Source organism: Boleophthalmus pectinirostris, unplaced genomic scaffold (assembly GCF_026225935.1).
Source record: "Boleophthalmus pectinirostris isolate CB_2022bp ecotype Guang Dong unplaced genomic scaffold, ASM2622593v1 HiC_scaffold_9, whole genome shotgun sequence".
Classification (NCBI taxonomy): domain Eukaryota; kingdom Metazoa; phylum Chordata; class Actinopteri; order Gobiiformes; family Gobiidae; genus Boleophthalmus; species Boleophthalmus pectinirostris.
Window position 1 is genome coordinate 37,002,386 of NW_026571541.1, and position 24,107 is coordinate 37,026,492.

Below are 24,107 nucleotides of genomic sequence, written 5' to 3' on the forward strand. Positions count from 1 at the left end.
ATTTGTGCAGAGAAACACAAATCTATTACAGAAATATTTTTTAATTGATGAACTCTTTCTTTTACAAAATATTATAATATTATGAACAACCTGAAACTTTAAGGAAAATGTAATTTCAACACAATGTTTTAACATGAACTTGTCTGTAAATAGGAATAAGTCCATTTTTGTTGTAGAATCCTGCACTCGGCTCCACTTTTCTCATGTTGGACATTTTTCTGATGAGGGTGTCACGGTCAACAGTCAAAACGATCGTCCTTTAAGAGCGTTTGGAAAGAGACAAGTCTTCATTTGTGCTGCTCTGGTGGGAGGGGCCACGTACAGAGACGCTGGAGACGCTGCTGTGATAAACACCACAGAAAATTAACAAATATTTTAATAGAAAATATAATTAAAATATTTTAGTAGAAAATCAGCCGAGGGCCAGATTAAAGGTCTTGGAGGGCCGGATCTGGCCCCCGGGTCGTATGTTTGACACCTGTGGTCTGGAACAACCAAATACACAACAAAACCTGCCCATGTTTCTCCGATGCTGCTGAAGTCAATGACATAGTGTTGCTCGGTGTCATGGCGGCGTAGGTACTGTTGCCATGGGGACAGGTGACGGTGCAAAGCCTCTATACACTGTCTGTACTGGGGTTGTGAAAAATATCGTAAATCAGATATTAATTGATACTTAAACTAGTTTCGGAACCAGCAAATATCGGAACGGCAAAGAAATCACAACAAGACAAAATTAGAGCTTTCCTGAGCACTTCTAGTCCTAGTATGAGTTTAAAATGTGGTAAAATATCGCGGCGGTCAGTCTGTACTCACGTCCTTGCCCTCCCGCAGGTCCTTGCAGCGCTCGTTGCGGTTCGCGTGCGGCGCCACCTCCGGATGGACGCAGGAGTGGTCGCGGCTGGAGAGGATGGTCATGGGCGTGGAGGAGTACTGCGTCCGCTTCAGCTCGTGCGCGATCTGCTTTATCTGTTTGTGAGTCCGAGTCCCAAAAAAGATCTTGGGGATCTTCGTTTTTTTGTTCGCCGTCTCCTCTCCGGAATGACAGGTACAATTTTTGCAAACCTCTTTTACCTGGAAAAACAAGAACATGAAAAAAAACAGATGAGCTAAAAAAAATGGCTGTTAAATGACTGTTTCTTCAAGAGATAAGAGTTCAGTCTTCAATTTTGTGGTCCAAACCTAAAGTTGTGTTAGAGCGCCATTAAGTGGTGGAATACTGCAAAGACAATCTGTTTTTACACTTTTAAAATGTTTGTTTTAAAAGTATTGAAAAGGTGGATGGACAAGTTTAAATGTGAAATTCATCTAAAAGAATAAAAAGAACGTGCAAAGTTAAATAATAAATTACACAAAAGATATTTAAGTTCAGTTTTTTGCTTGGTTTTATTTATTTATGGGGGACAAGGGGGAGTCTAAACCGGGACTAATCCAGGACTAATCCAGGTCTAAACCAGGACTGGACCAGGTCTAAACCAGGACCGAACCAGGACTAAACCAGGTCTAAACCAGGACTGAACCAGGACTAAACCAGGTCTAAACCAGGACTAAACCAGGACTGAGCCAGGACTAAACCAGGACTGAACAAGGTCTAAACCAGGTCTAAACCAGGAGTAAACCAGGACTAAAGGCAGGACTTAACTAGGACTAAAACCAGGACTAAACTAGGACTGAAACCAGGACTAAACTATGACTAAACCAGGACTGAACCAGGAGTAAACCAGGACTGAACCAGGACTGAACCAGGACTAAACCAGGACTAAACCAGGTCTAAACCAGGTCTAAACCAGGACTAAAACCAGGACTAAAAGCAGGACTAAACCAGGTCTAAAAGTAGGACTGAAACCAGGACTAAACTATGACTAAACTAGGACTAAAACCAGGACTATACCAGATCTAAACCAGGACTAAACCAGGTCTAAACCAGGTCTAAAAGCAGGACTAAACAGGACTAAACCAGGACTAAACCAGGTCTAAACAATATGACCCTAACATTAGTGTGAACATAATTTAATGCAGCAGTGTCTCATATAAAAATCTTTTCTCTATCAATAATATTTTAAATCTTCTTAAGGAAAGTCTGGACTTTTTATTTTCTTTTAGCAGATAAAACATCTCATGTTCAGATCCTCGTCTTTGTTTCTCCACAGTAAAACAAAAGTCTGTTCATGGAGATTTGGGCTCAACAGACAATTTAAAGAAAACAAACAAGAATTTTCAGGATGTGGTTGTTACATTCATGTAGTTTTAAAAAACAGGACAATATCAAGTAATCCAAAGTATTCAGATTACATTACTCACTTTGAGTAATTTAATGGATTCTGTTACAAACTACATATAGGAATATGTAATCTGTAATCTGTAATCTGTAGGGGAATACATTTTAAAATAACCTTCCCAACAATGTTCGTATCTGATATTTATTTTCAATTTGTAAGTTTGGCGTAAATTATTAATAACAGTGTTTTTTGTAAAGTGTTTTTTTGAGAGAGAAATGCTGAATAAATGCATCGTGTAACTAAAAAATAATCGTTTGAATAATCCTGATTTCAATATTAACTAAAATAATCGTGATATTAATTTTTTTCCATAATTTAGCAGCTCTAATCCACAGTTTTTTAACAAGCCCAGTGTCGGGAACTTACAGCGGAAGTCGTCGTCCGCGGGTTTTCAAATGTTTTCCGGTAAGCGTGAATCGTTTTTGGCTTTACGATGACGGCAAAACTCTGTAAGTTGTGAAAAAGTGAAAAAATGATGATGTTCTGATTGCCTAAAGCACAGGTGTCAAACATGCGGCCCGGGGGCCAGATCCGGCCCTCCAAGACCTTTAATCTGGCCCTCGGCTGATTTTCTACTAAAATATTTGAATTATATTTTCTATTAAAATATTATTAATTTTCTGTGGTGTTTATCACAGCAGCGTCTCCAGCGTCTCTGTACGTGGCCCCTCCCACCAGAGCAGCACAAATGAAGACTTGTCTCTTTCCAAACGCTCTTAAAGGACGATCGTTTTGACTGTTGGACCTGACACCCTCATCAGAAAAATGTCCAACAATCATAATATTATAATATTTTGTTAAAGAAAGAGTTCATAAATTAAAAAGATTTCTGTAATAGATTTGTGTTTCTCTGCACAAATATTTGAACTTATTGTTATTTTTGGGGTTTATATGACCTGAGTTTTCTGATCCGGACACTTTGAGATCAAAGTCGGTTGGATACGGCCCCCGGACCAAAATGAGTCTGACACTCCTGATCTAAAGTAAGTGAGGAGTAAGTTTAAAATGTTCGAGTTGTGTTTTTGAGGTTTTTAAAAGAGTTAAAAATCAGGTAGCGCTCCTTTAACTCTGCCGATGAGGATGATTTATTCATGCAGCGGCGGCGGCAGAGAAAGGACACAAACACAGGTGATACAAGGGCCCCAAACCCTCAGCTCCAGTTTCTCATCTCCTCTGAGCGGAGATCAACTTCCACCTGGTGCTGCCGCTCTGAACACAGCCAAAGAAACATCACTTATTCATCACACGAAGAAGAGGGAGAGAGAGAAGAGAGGAGAGGAGAGGGGAGGGAGGGGAGGGAGAGAGAAGAGAGAGTGGAAGGGAGAGTGAGAGTGGAGGAAAAAAGGAAAATAAGACAGGAAAGAGGGAGAGAGGGAAGGGGGAGAAGAGGGAGAGAGGAGAGAGGATGAAAGGAGGAGAGGAGGAGGGGAGGAGCAGTGTTGGTCAGTGGCTTTAGACGAAGGGATTACTGTATTCAGATTACATTTTAAGTAATGCAGTAGGGCTGGGCGATATGGATCAAAAAATATATCTCGATATATTTGCTATATCTCGATATACGATATATATATCTCGATATACGATATATATCTCGATATACGATATATCTCGATATATGATATATATCTCGATATATTTGCTATATCTCGATATACGATATATATCTCGATATACGATATATATCTCGATATATGATATATATCTCGATATATTTGCTATATCTCGATATACGATATATATCTCGATATCTGCACAAGAAAAAATAACCGTCTAAAAAAGAGAAAACTGCAAAAACAAATCTGCCAAATTCCACAAGGTCTTTTTTTTATTGAAGTGCGAGAGGTCGACAGTTCATGTAGGAACAAAGTTCTTCTGCCACATTTAAGCTTACGAAAAGTCCTTAATTACATAAATAATAATTTAACTGTAAAATAAAAGAAATAATACATATTTCCTTCTTTTCATTCATAAATAAAACAACTCAACACAAGTTCATCTTTACATTAACTCTGTTAAACCACACGATAACCAGAACCATAAGTTCCTTCATTATTTTAACAGATCCATGTTCCTCAGCAGCAGTGAGGAGCTCTGAGGAAGCCCACAATTTTCAGCCCAGGCACCTCAAACGTTTCCAAACACTATTGTACAAGTGACACTGCTGCACATTATTCATTAAAATCTTTTGCATAAATAAACTTTACATGACTAAACTTTACAACATATAAACATAACGACTCTAGAGCCACATCAGCCCGTTTCAGATAATAATGTGTTTAATGCAGTTTTGACATGTGTTTATGTTTTGCAGAAACAAAACTTAAAAGCGCATGACTCATTTGCATAAACAGCTCACTCCTCATGCCGCTAAAGCAGGTCAGCGTCTTTCAAACTAAAGGAAACGACTCAGTGTTCATATGAGTGTTCTCTCTGTGACAGAGGATGTGCTGCTGGTGGTTTTGTCTGTAAATGGTGGAAAAGGTTTGTGGCGCTTGAAGCTTTTCACTGGCACCAACTTTGGGCGTTTACGGCGACAGTGAGGAGAGAATGAAACACGAGCAACAAAATCAGGGAGGCGCCGCCCACAGAGAAGACAAACAATCAAAGCGGCAAAATCAGAATTGAATATAAACATTATATCGATATTTACGATATGTCAGAATCCATATCAAGTTTTAAAAAATCTCGATATATTTAAAATATTGAGATATCGCCCACCCCTAAAATGCAGTAATGTTTAAAATGTTTAAAATGTTGTTAATAAGTTTGAAATTGAGTATTCATATTTAAGTGACGTTTTCTCAGTCCTCCACAGATCTGAGCTGTAAATCAGGGAGCACAGGCTGTAGTGAACTAAACACTGTTGTTTATGGAGGAACTGAGCACGTCTCCTTCCACCGCTTAAAGGTGCACTGCGGAACAGGTCAGATCTGTGGAGAGTCGCCCCCATTCACAGAAGGAACTGTTGTACTTTTGAGAAACAGAAAATCCCGTAAATCGAAATTAATAAATACAAGACGGACGTTTAATGTCATAACATGGAACTTTTAGGAGGAGTTAGTAAACAGAGAGAAGAGAGGAAGAGAGGGAGAGAAAAAGGAGGAGAGACGGAGAGAGGGAAGGGGAGAGAGGAGCGGAGACAGAGAAAAAGAGAGAGCGAGAGGGACAGAAGAGAAGAGAGGAGAGGAGAGAGGAAAGAGGAGACAGACGGAGAGAGAGAGGGGGGGGAGACATAGACGAGAGGAGAAAGAGGGGAGGAGACAGAGAAGGAGAGAGAGGGTGAGGAAAGAAGGAGAGAAAAAGGAGGAGAGAGGGAGAGAGGAGTGGAGACAGAGAAAAAGAGGGGGACAGAAGAGAAGAGAGGTGGGAGAGAGGAAAGAGGAGAGGAGACAGAGAAGGAGAGAGGAAGACAGAGAAGAGAGGGAGAGGGTGAGAAAGAAGAGAGAGAGAGTGCAGGAGGGGGATAGAGGGAAGGGAGGAGAAGAGGCAGAGAAGGAGAGAGCGAGAGAAAGGGAGGAGAGATAGGAGAGAAGAGAGGGAGGGGAGAGAGGAAAGATGAGAGGAGACAGAAGGAGAGAGAGGACGAGGAGACATAGACGAGAGGAGAAAGAGGGGAGGAGACACAGAAGGAGAGAGGACGACAGAGAAGAGAGGGAGAGGTGAGAGAGAAGAGGGAGAGAGAGCGGGAGGGGGATAGAGGGAAGGGAGGAGAAGAGGCAGAGAAGGAGAGAGCGAGAGAAAGGGAGGAGAGATAGGAGAGAAGAGAGGGAGGGGAGAGAGGAGAGGGGGATAGAGGGTAGGGAGGAGAAGAGACAGAAGGAGAACGGGAGGGAGACAGAAGAGAGGAAGAGGTGCCAGGAGAGAAGAGATGGAGAGAGAGGGAGGGGAGATAGAAGAGAAGAGGTGAGAAGGGAGGAAACAGAAAAGGAGAGACAGCCAGAGAAGAGAGGGAGGGGTGACAGGAGAGAAGAGAGAGAGAAGGAGAGGGGGAGTAAAGGGGCGGGTGGGTAAATGAATGCAGCTCCTTGTTGAAGTCGGGGCAGGAAACAGCTGACAACATGAGATCGTTTTACAGAGACCGAGATCCACCGATAAACGAGAGAAAGCACAAAAACAAGAACGCACATCCACCGATAAACGAGAGAACGCACAAAAACAAGAACGCACATCCACCGATAAACGAGAGAACGCACAAAAACAAGAACGCACATCCACCGATAAACGAGAGAACGCACGAAAAACAAAGAACGCACATCCACCGATAAACGAGAGAACGCACAAAAACAAGAACGCACATCCACCGATAAACGAGAGAACGCACAAAAACAAGAACGCACATCCACCGATAAACGAGAGAACGCACAAAAACAAGAACGCACATCCACCGATAAACGAAAGAACGCACAAAACAAGAACGCACATCCACCGATAAACGAGAGAACGCACAAAAACAAGAAACATCCACCGATAATAAACGAGAGAACGCACAAAAACAAGAACGCACATCCACCGATAAACGAAGAACGCACAAAAACAAGAACGCACATCCACCGATAAACGATAGAGAACGCACAAAAACAAGAACGCACATCCACCGATAACGAGAGAGAACGCACAAACACAAGAACGCACATCCACCGATAAACGAGAGAACGCACAAAAAAACAAGAACGCACATCCACCAATAAACGAGAGAACGCACAAAAAACAAGAAACACACATCCACCGATAAACGAGAGAACGCACAAAAACAAGAACGCACATTAACCGATAAACGAGAGAACGCACAAACACAAGAACGCACATCCACCGATAAACGAGAGAACGCACAAAAACAAGAACGCACATCCACCAATAAACGAGAGAACGCACAAGAACGCACATCCACCGATAAACGAGAGAACGCACAAAAACAAGAACGCACATCCACCGATAAACGAGAGAACGCACAAAAACAAGAACGCACATCCACCGATAAACGAGAGAACGCACAAACACAAGAACGCACATCCACCGATAAACGAGAGAACGCACAAAAACAAGAACGCACATCCACCGATAAACGAGAGAACGCACAAACACAAGAACGCACATCCACCGATAAACGAGAGAACGCACAAAAACAAGAACGCACATCCACCGATAAACGAGAGAAACGCACAAAAACACAAGAACACACAATCCACCGATAAAGAACGAGAGAACGCACAAAAACAAGAACGCACATCCACCGATAAACGAGAGAACGCACAAAAACAAGAACGCACATCCACCGATAAACGAGAGAACGCACAAAAACAAGAACGCACATCCACCGATAAACGAGAGAACGCACAAAACACAAGAACGCACATCCACCGATAAACGAGAGAACGCACAAAAACAAGAACGCACATCCACCGATAAACGAGAGAACGCACAAACACAAGAACGCACATCCACCGATAAACGAGAGAACGCACAAAAACAAGAACGCACATCCACCGATAAACGAGAGAACGCACAAAAACAAGAACGCACATCCACCGATAAACGAGAGAGAACGCACAAAAACAAGAACGCACATCCACCGATAAACGATGAGAGAACGCACAAAAACAAGAACGCACATCCACCGATAAACGAAGAGAACGCACAAAAACAAGAACGCACATCCACCGATAAACGAGAGAACGCACAAAAACAAGAACGCACATCCACCGATAAACGAGAGAACGCACAAAAAACAAGAACGCACATCCACCGATAAACGAGAGAACGCACAAAACAAGAACGCACATCCACCGATAAACGAGAGAACGCACAAGAAACGCACATCCACCGATAAACGAGAGAACGCACAAACACAAGAACGCACAATCCACCGATAAACGAGAGAGAACGCACAAAAACAAGAACGCACATCCACCGATAAACGAGAGAACGCACAAAAAAGAACGCACATCCACCGATAAACGAGAGAACGCACAAAAACAAGAACGCACACACCGATAAACGAGAAACGCACACAATAAACACGAAAACGAGAACGAACGCACAAAAACAAGAACGCACATCCACCGATAAACGAGAGAACGCACAAAAACAAGAACGCACATCCACCGATAAACGAGAGAACGCACAAAAACAAGAACGCACATCCACCGATAAACGAGAGAACGCACAAAACACAAGAACGCACATCCACCGATAAACGAGAGAACGCACAAAAACAAGAACGCACATCCACCGATAAACGAGAGAGAACGCAACGCACAAAAACAAGAACGCACATCCACCGATAAACGAGAGAACGCACAAAAACAAGAACGCACATCACCACACGATAAACGAGAGAACGCACAAAAACAAGAACGCACATCCACCGATAAACGAGAGAACGCACAAACACAAGAACGCACATCCACCGATAAACGAGAGAACGCACAAACACAAGAACGCACATCCACCGATAAACGAGAGAACGCACAAAAACAAGAACGCACATCCACCGATAAACGAGAGAACGCACAAAAACAAGAACGCACATCCACCGATAAACGAGAGAACGCACAAAAACAAGAACGCACATCCACCGATAAACGAGAGAACGCACAAAAACAAGAACGCACATCCACCGATAAACGAGAGAACGCACAAACACAAGAACGCACATCCACCGATAAACGAGAGAACGCACAAAAACAAGAACGCACATCCACCGATAAACGAGAGAACGCACAAAAACAAGAACGCACATCCACCGATAAACGAGAGAACGCACAAAAACAAGAACGCACATCCACCGATAAACGAGAGAACGCACAAAAACAAGAACGCACATCCACCGATAAACGAGAGAACGCACAAAAACAAGAACGCACATCCACCGATAAACGAGAACGAGAACGCACATCCACCGATAAACGAGAGAACGCACAAAAACAAGAACGCACATCCACCGATAAACGAGAGAACGCACAAAAACAAGAACGCACATCCACCGATAAACGACGAGAACGCACATCCACCGATAAACGAGAGAACGCACATCCACCGATAAACGAGAGAACGCACAAAAACAAGAACGCACAAAAACAAGAACGCACATCCACCGATAAACGAGAGAACGCACAAAAACAAGAACGCACATCCACCGATAAACGAGAGAACGCACAAACACAAGAACGCACATCCACCGATAAACGAGAGAACGCACAAAAACAAGAACACAAACGTGTAAAAATGTAAAGAGTCTATGAAACTTGGACACAAGTTTGACAAAATGACAAAAAATTCAAAGACTATTCATGCGTTCAGACCGCGGCGTCAAAACACCTTGACGCTTCTCTTTGGACGCCTTTGCATTGGGGTTCAGACGCGCTCGACGTCGTTTGACGTCGTTGATGAACGGTAGAAAAATACTTGACACTCGTCCGTTGCCCTGGAAACAAGTCCCTGGTTCCGGTCTTTTCCCGACACGATGACAGATCAGAATGAGAGAGACTTTAGTGTTTTTATGACATACAACATCAGCGGAGGAGATCGGCTCAACGACTGGGGCGTGTTTATATTTATACTCCACTAATGACACTGGTCCGGTCCTGGTCTTGTCCTGGTTTAGTCCTCGGGATCGGCTTGGTGATTGTGTTGTATTTATTTATTCTCCGCTCATGTTTGTGGTTCCAGTTCTCGGGTCTCTCTCTTTCTTCTGGGTAATAATGTCACTACATCTCTGGATAATCGTCCCTGATTGGTTGATGTGGCGCGTCTGACACGAGAAGTTCAGCATTTTCAACTTCTTGACACCGACTCTTTAGAGGCGTGTCTACAGTGTCAACGCCAGAACATTAAAGACACACCGCGTCAACGCCAGAATCGCACCGCACTGACGCCCGAAGAGAAACCAGAGACCAGAGACCAGGGACCAGAGAAAGACCAGGGACCAGAGACCAAGACCAGGGACCAGACCAGAGACAGAGACCAGACAGAGACCAGGGACCAGAGACCAGGGACCAGAGACCAGGGACCAGGGACCAGAGACCAGGGACCAGAGAAAGACCAGGGACCAGAGACCAGGGACCAAGGACCAGGGACAAGAGACCAGAGACCAGAGAAAGACCAGGACCAGAGACCAGAGAAAGACCAGGGACCAGAGACCAGGGACCAGAGACCAGGGACCAGAGAAAGACCAGGGACCAGAGACCAGGGACCAAGGACCAGGGACAAGGGACTAGAGACCAGAGACCAGAGAAAAGACCAGGGACCAGAGACCAGGGACCAGAGAAAGACCAGGGACCAGAGACCAGAGACCAGGGACCAGGGACCAGAGACCAGGGACCAGAGAAAGACCAGGGACCAGAGACCAGAGACCAGGGACCAGAGACCAGGGACCAGAGAAAGACCAGGACCAGGAACTAGAGACCAGAGACCAGAGAGGGACAAGGGACCTGGGACCAAGGACCAGGGACTAGAGGCCAGGGACCAGAGAGTGACCAGGTATGAGGGGCCAGGAACCAGAGACCAGACTAAAGAGGGAACAGGGACCAGCGAGGGACCAGGGACATGAGAGAGACCAGATACCAGAGAGGGACCAGAGACTAGATACCAGTGAGAGACCAGAGAGCAGAGACCGGGTCTGGTTCACAGGAATCCGGTGCAATAATCTCCAGTGCGTCTGCAAACCTGACACCCCCGAGCAGCACCGAGTGTGTGATAACAGAGCACAGGTGAGGAGGGGCTAAAGGGACAAACACACCTGAGCTGCCAACACTGTACAAAAAACTCAACTCCACTTTTTACTTATTATTATTATTCTGACGACAAGATTTAAACAAACTGCTGCAATAAATCAAAAATGTGTTAAATAAAATGTGCCTGTAAACGTCAAATAAAGCACAAAACGAGACACAATTTCCACAAAATGAGACAAGATAAAATAAATTTCAGAGTCCAGTTTCCAATTTTGATAGATTATTATAGATTTCATATTTTTGTTTAAATTCTAGCACAACTTTTTGGACGGTTAAAGATGTAACGCACCAACACGTGACCTGTTTTTGTCCAATCCAAATGTGAACACTTGGATTCTCAAAAAATCTCACAAGATCATTTTCCTCTTGTGCGTATTTACATTTTCATATGTTCATTAATAAGTAGTGTTCCTTTTTCTAAATAAATAAGTATAATTTGACATTTTCGCATGCTGTAGTGCAATTTTAGGACTACAAAATTATGTTACACTTCAAATTTCATCTGTAGATTTACAAATATATTATGCAAAATCGTTCGTGCATGTATGAGCAGTGTTTCAAAACTACTATTTATGCAGAAAATCATGAGTTTAATCTGATTTTTTACATATAAATACCAAAAATACCAATTCTCACACTCACTCACTTCTCCTTTCCGCTGTTGTCTCATATAAACTCTTATAATCTAAATTAAATTATCAGATAAAGGTGCGTTGTGTAACTTTGTCAGTTGCTTTTTTCCATGGAGATATTATTGTTTTTTTGTCTGGAATGTTTCACAGTATGGCTTTAAACCTTTCTATGGTCCATGGAGACCAAACCAGACCAAGTTACAGTTCAGATCTGTGGAGAGGCGACCCCGCTCACAGTCAAAATGTCTGTTTTTCTTGGTATATTTGAGCTATAAAACCAACTGTGATTGAAAAAATAACAAGTAGAGCTGTTTAATGTCACACTGTGGAACATTCCTAGCCTGATTCATGAGCCGGTTTCACTTGGTGGAAACCGTCTGACCGCGCAGCATTAGGATTCGTTCCCTCGATCGTAGATGGTACTTTTTTTTTAATTTAACCAATTGCTGTTATTTGGTAGTGACGTATGTAATGCGCCAAATCCCGTAGGAAGAAGGACAATAACGTCTTTCCCCTTGATAAAACTCACCAAACATTCTCTTTGTTCCGGCTTTAAATCCTTGATCTCGGGAATTGATGACAATACAGAATGTAAGTCTCTTTGCTGATTGGCTGGTGCCCGAACTCGCATCACTTCTGGGGTTTGTGAGAACCGTCTAGTGTATTCTGATTCCTGACCTAGTCGCTGGAGAGAACTGAAATTGAGTGGAGGCACCAGGTGGCGCCAGCCTGACCACAACATTTCAAGCAGAGCGATGACATATCCATAGAAACAAGTAGGTGACGGACCCCCAACCGAAAAGAAACCATCAACTGATTAATTATCAGACTGAGGGACTACAGCCCTAGATATAATATTTATATTTATTTTTAGGTAGGGGTGGGCGATATCTCGATATTTTTAATATATCGAGATTTTTTTTAAACTCGATATGAATTCTGACATATCGTATATATCGATATAATGCTTATATTCAATTTTGATTTCGCCGCTTTGCTTGTTTGTCTTCTCTGTCGCCGCCCGCACGCCCTCGCCTCCCTGATTTTGTTGCTCGTGTCTCCTTCACTCCTCACTATCGCCATGAACGCCGAAAGTTGCTGCCAGTGAAAAGCTTCTAGCGCCACGAAACTTTTCCACCATTTACAAACAAAACCATCAGCAGCACATCCTCATATTCCACCGAGTCATGTCCTTTAGTCCAAAAGAAGTTGAACCGCAAGAGCGGCACGTGGAGTGCGCTGTTTATGCAAATTAGCCATGCGCTTTTTAAGTTTTGTTTCTGTAAAACATAAACAAGTCTGCGCAAAGCTGCAAAAAAAATAAATAAATAACATAAAATAAAATAATTAACACTATAATCTCAAACGGGCTGATGTGGCTCTTGAGTCGTTACGCGAAATATCTTGTAAAGTTTAGTAATGTAAATTCTATTTATGCAGAAGATTTTAATTAATAATCTGTTGCAGTGTCACTTGTACAGAAGTGTTTGGAAACGTTGGGTTTGATCTGCAGTGGATTGTGGGATTAAACCTCATAGCTCCTTACTGCTGGTGAGGAACATGGATCTGTTAAAATAAAGAACATCCTGAGCTTCTTCTGTTAAAAGAGTTCATGGTTCTGGTTATGATCTGGATAACAGAGTTAATGCAAAGATGAGCTTGAGTTGAGTTGTTTTATTTATGAATGAAACAAAGGAAATATGTTTTATTTCTTTTATTTGACAGTTAAATTATTATTTATGTAATTAGGGTTTTTTGTAATCTTAAATGTTCCTATATGAGCTGCCGACCTCTACACTTTCATTTTTAAAAAAAGGACCTTGTGGAATTTGGCAGATTTGTTTTTGCAGTTTTCCGTTTTAGGGGGTTATTTTTTCCGGTACAGATATCGAGATATATATCGTATACCGAGATATAGCAAAATATATCGAGATATATTTTTTGATCCATATCGCCCAGCCCTATTTTTAGGGATGCAACGATACAATACGGGTACTGGATATCGAAGCAGATACTTGAAAAAACTGCGGGCTTGGGTATCGGTTACATGATATCGGTTCAGTCAATATCCTGGTTGGGCCTTTATTTATTTGGATTTGGATTATTTGGCTTTTTATTTGAATACAGACTGATTTTTTTTGTTTTTTGAAAGATAAATAACAGTTACATAACACGAATGGATCTCATGTGTAGAAATAATAACTAGACAATAAATAAATATATATAAATACATAATAAGTAAACTGTATTTTAAGTAAACACATGTAATTTTCTGTCCCTACATCAGTGGAAACTTAAAGTAAAAGTATCGATGTCTGTATCGGAATTGAAAAAGCTGGATCTCTTTTTCTTTTTTTTTTACTGTAGAAGTATTTTGTTTTGCAGTGAATGGCATCGCCCGCAGCTGCCCGTCCTGACGCGCTGTAACCAGTGTCTGAACCCCATGCAATATTTATCCCTCTGGCTTTCACAGATCAGTGGTCCGCGCCCCAAAACCCTCTTAATTAAAACTGCAGCTCTGTTCAAAGGAGCCCATTCAAACCGTCAGTCATCGCCGCGCGGGACAAAGGAGCGGGTCATGGAGCCGAGAGGAACACGAAACCGCGCCTTCGCTGCACTTTCTCCAACTTTTTCCACTCGCGGCGGCGGAGACAGGAGCAGGGTGACAGGAGCGGGGTGACAGGAGCGGGGTGACGGGAGCGGGGTGACGGGAGCGGGGTGACGGGTGCGGTATGAGCCAGGGCCACACACCACAAACGGCAGGTTATGAGGAGGAGGTACGCGCAGGGAAAGAGGCAGGGGCACTGTTCTGAGAGAGGGGCCGTCAAAGCGAGTGACAGGAGCGAGTGACAGGAGTAATATGACAGGTGCAGTATGGCAGGAGCAGTATGAGCCAGGGTCACACACATCAGGGTCAGGAGGAAATATGTAGAGAGAGAAAGAGACAATACTGAGAGAAAATATTTTCATATGTTTGCACCCCTACATATCAAAATATCGATATATCGTATCATTTAATGTGATGATACAGTATCGATATCGTGGGCTGCTGTATCGATATATCAGAAGAATATTTTTTAGTTTATTTTACTAAATTATTTTGTTACAGCTACAGTTTTGTTGTTTGTTCAAAGGAAGGAAACTCGTTTGTGTGACACATTTGACATTTTCACACATGATTTAGACTTTATTTTTTATTGAGCAACATTATCGAATTGATTTGAAACACATCGTATTAAATCGAAAGCTCAGTGTGTCGAGGTATGTATCGTATTGGCAACTTCTGAACGATACCAGCCCTGGAAGGAAGAGACAAGAGCAGCGTGACAGGAGCGGTACGACAGGAGCAAGTATGACAGGAGCAAGTATGACAGGAGCAGTATGACAGGAGCAGAATGACAGGAGCGGTACGACAGGAGCGGTACGACAGGAGCAGAATGACAGGAGCGGTATGACAGGAGCGGTACGACAGGAGCAGAATGACAGGAGCAGAATGACAGGAGCGGGACGACAGGAGCAAGTATGACAGGAGCAAGAATGACAGGAGCAGAATGACAGGAGCAGAATGACAGGAGCAGAATGACAGGAGCAAAATGACAGGAGCTGAATGACAGGAGCAGTATGACAGGAGCAGAATGACAGGAGCGGTATGACAGGAGCGTACGACAGGAGCGGTACGACAGGAGCAGAATGACAGGAGCAGAATGACAGGAGCAGAATGACAGGAGCAGGTATGACAGGAGCGGTACGACAGGAGCAGAATGACAGGAGCAGAATGACAGGAGCAGTATGACAGGAGCGGTACGACAGGAGCAGTATGACAGGAGCAGTATGACAGGAGCGACAGGAGCAGAATGACAGGAGCAGTATGACAGGAGCGGTATGACAGGAGCAGTACGACAGGAGCAGAATGACAGGAGCAGAATGACAGGAGCAGAATGACAGGAGCATGACAGGAGCAGAATGACAGGAGCAGTATGACAGGAGCAGAATGACAGGAGCAGAATGACAGGAGCGGTATGACAGGAGCAGAATGACAGGAGCGGTATGACAGGAGCAGAATGACAGGAGCGGTATGACAGGAGCAGAATGACAGGAGCAGAATGACAGGAGCAGTATGACAGGAGCAGTAGACAGGAGCGGATATGACAGGAGCAGTATGACAGGAGCTGAATGACAGGAGCAGTATGACAGGAGCAGTATGACAGGAGCAGATGACAGGAGCAGAATGACAGGAGCAGAATGACAGGAGCAGTATGACAGGAGCAGAATGACAGGAGGAGTGTGACAGGAGCAGTGTGACAGGAGCAGTGTGACAGGAGCAGGACGACAGGAGCGGGACGACAGGAGCAGAATGACAGGAGCAGTACGACAGGAGCGGGACGACAGGAGTAATAAACAGGAGCAAGTAACAGGATTGGGGTTGTGCAAAAACAGTGAAATATCGATATATCGTATTGTTCAACATAGGCCACGATACGATACATACCTCGATACAATGCACTTTCAATTCAATACGATATATTTCAAATCGATTTGATACGGTTCAATAAAAAATCAAGTCTAAATCATGTCTGTGACACTGAAAGTCTTAAATAAATCTTTAAACCACTTCTTCTTGTGCAAAGTTCATATGAAACACAAACATTTTAATCATCAAAACAAGTGAAAATGTCAAATGTGTCGCATAAACGAGTTTCCTTCAACTAAACAAACAACAAAACTGTAGCTGTAACAAAATAATTTAGTCAAATAAACCAAAAAATTCTCTTGGTGAAATATCGATACAGCAGCCCACGATATCGATACTGTATCATCACATTAAACGATACGATATTTTGATATTTTTGCACAGCTCTAATTGTAAAATCAGTCAAGTGTCAGTTTGTGGGGAAATAAAAAATGTTGAAAATTACAGGAAGTTGCACAAAATATGTAAAATTTTGTCTTTTACGCACGCACGTTTCTGATGGTTTAAACATTCATTTATATTTTTAACTTTTACTCAATTAAGATGATTAAATATGTCCTCTTAATCTTAATAAAAGTGAGTTTTGCTAAACCCAGGACCTGCACTTTCTCGGTTTGCTTCCCGAGCTGGTTTGAATGAAGCGGTCAGTTGTGGTGTGAAGAGGCCGAGGCTCCGACAGCTCCGTGGCTGACCTCAGATCAGATTATACAGACTCACTGTCACCACACGATACTACGGGGAGATGGAGTTACCCACCCGCTCCATCTGTGCAACCGAGACCGAGCGTTACACAATATCTTACAAATGAAATCGCAATCGGAATGGACGCAATTAGCAAATCACAAAGGCTGCAATTTCTGGAACTCTCCCGTCTTATTCTGCATTAAAATCTGTAGTTTAGATCTTTACAAACATGTTCTGAAATGTGATTCTTGTTTTAGTTTGTCAGTTCAGATTTCACTCTTTTTGTAAATTCTTCTGGACGTGTTTAAAATGTGAACTTTAAACAGAATTCTATTTTTAAAAACAGAAATTGCAAATGTAATCCAGGGTTCCCACTCTTTTTCACTGACAAAATTTCAAAACATTTCCATGACTTTTTCAGAATCTAAAGTGAATTTTCCATGACTTTACGGCGCCTCCATGTGTAGATTAGGGACGGGCATTCGATGAAATTTTCTTAATCGATCGTCGGAAGAATTAACGATCGATTATCGATTAATCATTAACGTTTTTATATTAAAATGATCATCATTATTATTACTATCTGCACTAATCTGCATAAATAAATTCAACTTTACGACATATAAACATAACGACTCTAGATCCACATCAGCTGTTTGACATTATAATGTGTTTAATTCAGTTTTGTTCAAATCTCACAGAAACGAAACTTAAAACTGCATCGCTAATTTACATAAACTCAGCGAAGATAAAACTCCAGCTCTTGTGTCGCTGATGTGGTTCAATTTGTGTTGGATTAAAAGACATGACTCAGGTGAATACAGGTCAGTGTGACCAGATTTGTGTTTGTCAAAACCAGGACAGCGTACGGGGGGAGGGGGGCGGGGCCTCGTCATCCACATTGAGCGACTCTCACCTGGAAAAACTTTTTCCCACTGGACACAGAAACATATGTTCCTGCTTTATCCACTGTGCACATGGACTCACACTTGTCCCAACGCAACGGAAAGCGTGGAATTTCTTGTACAAATCATCGTTAAATACGCATTTGTGCTTTGGTTCGTTACAGACTGACCCACTGTTTGTGTCTCGCTCCTTCTGATGCAGAGACACATGTACACACCTGTTTGGTCACGATACACACAGCAACATACATTCGGTTTGTCGATTAAAATTAACGTAATCGATGAAATTCTTAATGATCAATTATCGATTAATCATGCCCATCCCTAGTGTAGATCATACCACTTTTTTTTCGAACTTTAAGTCGCTCTGGAGTATAAGTCGCAGCAGCCAAAAAATGCATAATGAAGAAGAAAAAAAACATGGGTCAGTTCGTATGAAATCAGCCGCCCTCCCCTATGAGCCATCTCAGATTTGGCTGAAAAAATTTCAAAAAATTTCTAAAATGACTAAATGAAAGAATCTCAACTGTGTCCACATGGGGAACCGAGGGCTCCAAAGAAGGGGCCAAAAAGATCACATTTGTTCTGTGTCCATATTTGGGACTCTACACTGTCCACATGAAAACTCAGAAAAGTGTGAGATTGTTGTCAGAAATGTTGTCATTCTCTCAAATATTCAGGTTCAACAGTTAGTTTGTAAATATCTGCTTGGAGTAAATAGATCTTGGACCTCAAAAATTGAAAAAAACAATTGAGCTGCAACCAAATGTGAGATTTTGGGGGCCCACAGCGCCCCTCTTAATAAAGATACACAATATTTGACAAAAGATTCAGAATCTATGAACCAAGAATCTACAATAATACACATTTTCATCTTCCTAGCTCTGTTTTTTATGAAGTTCTGGTCTCTCAAACATGTTTATAAATTAAGGCTTCAGAAAAAGTGAGCATGGCCATAACTCAGGAATGACTCAAGGGATTGAGCTAAAATTTGAGATTCTTTCATTTGGTGATTTTAGACATTTTTTAATTTTTTTTCAGCCAAATCTGAGATGGCTCACAGGGGAGATTCCTTGGACTGACCCATATATAAGTCGCACTTTTTGGGGGAAATATATTTTATAAAATCAGGGACCAGGAATCGACATTTCATCTTGAAAGGCAAGTTATAATAATAATAAAAACAATAGAATAAAGAACAACAGGCTGAACAGGCGTTAATATGTTAACGTCACATATGAACAGCATAACTACAGCATAAACAACAGAACATAAGTTTACCAAACTAGGGATGGGCATTTGATTAAATTTTCTTAATTTCGATCATCGGGAGAATTAACGATCCATTACCGATTAATCATTAACGTTTTAATATTAAAATTTATCATCATTATTATTACTATCTACACTACTAATCTGCATAAATAAATTCAACTTTACGACATATAAACATAAACACTCTAGAGCCACATCAGCTGTTTGACATTATAATGTGTTTAATGCAGATTTGTACAAGTCTCACAGAAACAAAACTTAAAACCGCATGACTAATTTGCATTTGAGATCAGATTTCAGTCTCTCTCAAATGTGAATACAAAGTGCACTATTTTATAAAACATTGTAATTTGTTAAATGCCATCAACAGTTCTATTTGGTATAATTATAAAACTAATACATATTTCTAGCCTTTATTTCCTGTAATTTTGGTTATTTCATTACAATTTAAGTGTTTTCTAGTTGTTTTCCTGATATAAAGCTTAGTTGTACAGTAGTAACTCTCACGTGTGTATAGTCTGAGTGGTTGATTTGATGGAGAACACTGCCATCTGGTGGTGACACAAATAACAGCCGCCTTCTTCCTTCAGATTTGACTTTAATTTTCCTTTTTGATCAAAAGTTGAGTTTTGAGAGGTGAGAAACTACAAACAAATCTACGCACGATGGTCTCTATTCACGCTTATGTAACCAGGGTGAAAAAAGCGTAGTTATTCTTCACCATTAATAACAATAATAATACTAATTTAGATGAAGAGTTTGCATTTCTCCATTAATTACTGGAATGTACTGGGGGTGTTTTCTCCTTGGGGCATTCTGTTGAACTCTCAAAATCCAATCGGAGTAACAAAAGCTTTGTTTTGGTCTTCGCTTTATCAGCTTCAGCCATCCCAATTTCATAATATCCGGATTTTAAATCAAGGACACTGAAGTAGTAATTGTAGTGACACACTTCCTGCACTTGAGTCGCAAAACCGGAAGATGTTTGGAAACATGCGGATTAGGAGTGGGCTATATATATAAAATATAACAAGAACACGAAAATGAATTCTGACATATTATATAGAGTGCTAAAATGCTTATATATTTAATTCTGATTTCACCGCTTCGCTTGTTTACAATGCAAAGATGAACTTGAGTTGAGCTGTTTTATTTTTAAATGACAAGAAGGCAATATGCATTATTTCTTCCTTTATTTTAGAGTTAAATCATTATTTTTGTATATAGGGATTTTTTTTTTATGCTGCAGAAGCACTTTGTGAATTTGGCATATTTGTTTTTGCAGTAGTTTTTGAGGGGTTAAAACAAAGCATTGCTGTGATATTAAAAGGCTATATTAAACCAATAAGTTTGAGCAAAGTTAAAATATAAAATGCCCATTTTACTCGAAAAAGTGAATATGTCTAATGTACAACATAAACAAGTTTCCTTTCCAACACAGCTGCAGCTCTTTTAGAAAATAATTTACTAAAATATACAAAAAAAGACCACCCATGGCAGTATCATGAAATTAAACTAAACAACATCGATATTTCAATATTTAGTAATCTTGGAAAAATTAGAAAATGGCCCGGTTTTCTTCATCTAGATGTCATTGTTTTCTTTCTTTTTTCTTTTTAAAAATTGCCTATTAATGTGTCTAATTTCATTTAAAAAAAAGAAAAAAAAAAAGTGCAGTTAGGGCTGGGTATCATTAATAAGTTGTCAATAAGATACATATCTTGATATGGTGAGTTTTCGATGCAATTCGATATATTTCAAATTAATTTGATGCGGTTCAATAAAAAATAAAGTCTAAATCATGTCTGTGATACTAAAAGTCTTTGATAAACCACTTTTTGAGCAAAGTTTATAAGAAACACAAACATTTTAATTCTCAAAACAGGGAAAATGTCAAATGTGTCACATAAACGAGTTTCCTTCCTCTGAACAAACAACAAAACTTTAGCTGTAACAAAATAATTTAGCAATAATTTTCCATCCCCCAAGGAAAGTTTGGCAGGTTGTTTTATTTTCCAGACGTTTTCCGTTAAGCGTGAATAAAACCCATTGTGAAAAGTGTCATTTTTAAAGATGATAAAAAACAAACTATAGTGTATTTACTCGTGTGTGTTTGTGCGGTGGCTCCTGGTGTTGTACTCACTCGGGCTGGAGGAGAGTGGCTGCTCCCTGGGCTCGTGTCTGGAGATCTGTCCCTGCGACTCGTGGAAGTCTGGTTCTCAAACTCTGGTTCGTCGTCCAGAAAAATCACTCCTTTCTCCATCCGCGGCTTTTTACGGCTCTGGAAAAAAAATACAGTTGAGTTTGGTTCAGTGAGTGCAACTTCAAAAGGTGCACTGTGTTTGGAGACGTCTTTGAGTTGCCTGGAATTTTCTACAATACAGTATTTAACGTATCAATTTCCAAAGAAACAAGCAATTCACGCTACAATTACACCAATTACAGGTCAGATCTGTGGAGAGGCGACTACGCTGACAATGAGACAGCATGTTTTTAATGTATTTTTGAGCTATAAAACCACATGTAACTGAATAAATGTGAGTTAGAGCTGTTTAATGTCACACTGTGGAACATTACAGGCAGAGCAGTGACATATCCTTAGAAACGAGCAGGTGACGGACCCTCTGAAACCAAAAAGTTACACAGTGCACCTTTAAAGAGTACGACGGAGTATAAAGCTCACATTAAAAAATAAAAAAAAATGATGTTGGCGCTATGAGAATAAAGAAGCCAGAAAAAGTCATAAGATTAAGAGAATAAAGTCATAATTTCACGAAAATAAAGTCGCAAGTCAATATAAAGACGTAATATTATGAGAATAAAGTCGTAATAAACTCAAAGTCAAAGTGAAAAATGCCACAGAAGAAGAACCTCCATCCCTGTGTCGTTCGTTCATTCGCTTTTCAATATAAAACCAAAAATAAGAAAACGAAAAAACAACCGTTTTCTTCATTTTCACCTCCGGACTGAACCAGGACTAAACCAGGACTAAACCAGGTCCGGGACCAGACCAGGACTGAGACAAGGACTTAGACCGGGACCAGACCAGGACCAAGACTGAGACCGGGATCAGACCAGAACTGAGACCAGGACTGAGGCCGGGACTGAAGCCGGGGCCAGACCGTGATCCTGGAACCAGACCGGGACTTAGGCCGGGACCAGACCGTGATACTGGAACCAGACCGGGACTGGACCAGAGGACCAGACGGGACTGAGGCCGGGACCACTGATACTGGAACCAGACTGGGACGGACAGACCGTGATACTGGAACCAGACCGGGACTGAGACCTGGACCAGACCGTGATACTGGAACCAGACCTGGACTGAGGCCGGGACCAGACCGTGATACTGGAACCAGACCGGGACTGAGGCCGGGACCAGACCGTGATACTGGAACCAGACCGGGACTGAGGCCGGGACCAGACCGTGATACTGGAACCAGACCGGGACTGAGGCCGGGACCAGACCGTGATACTGGAACCAGACCTGGACTGAAACCGGGACCAGACCGTGATACTGGAACCAGACCGGGACTGAGGCCGGGACCAGACCGTGATACTGGAACCAGACCGGACTGAGGCCGGGACCAGACCGTGAACCAGACCGGGACTGAGGGGGACCAGACCGTGATACTGGAACCAGACGGGACTGAGACCGGGACCAGACGTGATACTGGAACCAGACCGGGACTGAGACCGGACCAACTGGACTGAGGACCGGGAACCAGACCGTGATACTGGGACCAGACCGGGACTGAGACCGGGACCAGACCGTGATACTGGAACCAGACCGGGACTGAGGCCGGGACCAGACCGTGATACTGGAACCAGACCGGGACTGAGGCCGGGACCAGACCGTGATACTGGAACCAGACCGGGACTGAGACCAGGACCAGACCTAATACTAACTAATACAAAAAAATTGCACTGTGCCAATAATATTAGTCCAGGTGCCGATGCGACAAAAGCCTCATGTTGGGCTTTTTACCGTGATCTCTGCGGTCCGGATGCGTTTGCGGTCAGGCTGGAAGTCGTCATCTGTCTCCGATTCCTTCTGGAGTTTTTCGGACAAACGTGACGCGATGGACTGTTTCTTTGGCTGTGGATCTTCAGGTGGAGACGCTGCAAAACACGAGACAAGTCAGTCCGTTTTTATTCTTTATTTCTTATCAACTTTGTCCCACTTCGGCCTTTGTCCCGTTTCGATTTTAACAAATTTAGACTCTCTCTGTTTTTCTTATACAGATGGATTTGAATCTGGTCTCCACTTTCTTTGTCACGTCTCGACCGAGAACAAAATGTAATCGTCCAATCAGATTTGTTTATTTCACTGACAGCGATGTGGAACGAAGGAGCTCATTGGTCACCATCACTTACAAATAAAATCACCCCACTCAGCTGAAGAGTTTAGTGTTTTGCTCATTGATTCTTCAAAAATGTGACCTGTTTTTCAGTCCCGTCATTTTTTATTTTTTTATTTTTATTTGTTTGTAAAACATCTTGAGTGTCCAAAAAAGTGCTAAATAAGTCCGATGTGTTATTATTATTATTATTATTATTATTTATGGACAGACTGTGCATGTCCCTGATTGGCTAATGCATCTGTCAATCACGCCCATCTGAACTCAGGGACATTTACTGGTGAAAAAACTCACATCTTCAGAAAATACTGAAGAAGTGTTCTGGGCACCAGGTAAAGTAAGTACATTTTTCTTCTTCTAACTCCCTTTCAAGCTCAACTTAACAATGTGTTGTAAATAGGGATGTAACGATGTCTAAATCTTTCAATCTCTCGGTACGATATTTATTGTGATATTTTGGAGAAGCTGATATAATTGTACATAGGACGCGTTTTTGGTTTTAAAATACTCTGACAAGATTTTGGTGTGAATTATTTCCGTCATAATCCCAAGAATTCAAGTAAAAAACATATTTCTTGATGTTGTCTGTGCTGAAATGAATCATGGGAAATGTAGTTCCTGATGTTTATAAGCTGTTCCTTCTATAAAACCTGCATTTAGACCAGAGGTGTCAAACTCATTTTGGTCCAGGGGTCGTATCCAACTTACTTTGATCCCAAAGTGTCCGGATCAGAAAACTCATGTCATATAAACCCCAAAAATAACAAT

At 41.8% G+C, this 24,107-nt stretch overlaps 1 protein-coding gene across 2 annotated transcripts in view; it reads right to left on the minus strand.

The window, feature by feature from the left end:
- brip1 (BRCA1 interacting helicase 1) overlaps positions 1-24,107 on the minus strand; it is a 221,638-nt gene that overhangs the window by 190,708 nt on the left and 6,823 nt on the right. For both annotated transcript variants that reach the window (XM_055166946.1, XM_055166945.1), the window contains exons 5-7: positions 22,967-23,100; positions 21,122-21,259; positions 817-1,074 (exon numbers count right to left, since the gene is read on the minus strand). In XM_055166946.1, the coding sequence (XP_055022921.1) occupies positions 817-1,074; positions 21,122-21,259; positions 22,967-23,100 (530 nt within the window). The remainder of the gene's footprint in view (positions 1-816; positions 1,075-21,121; positions 21,260-22,966; positions 23,101-24,107) is intronic.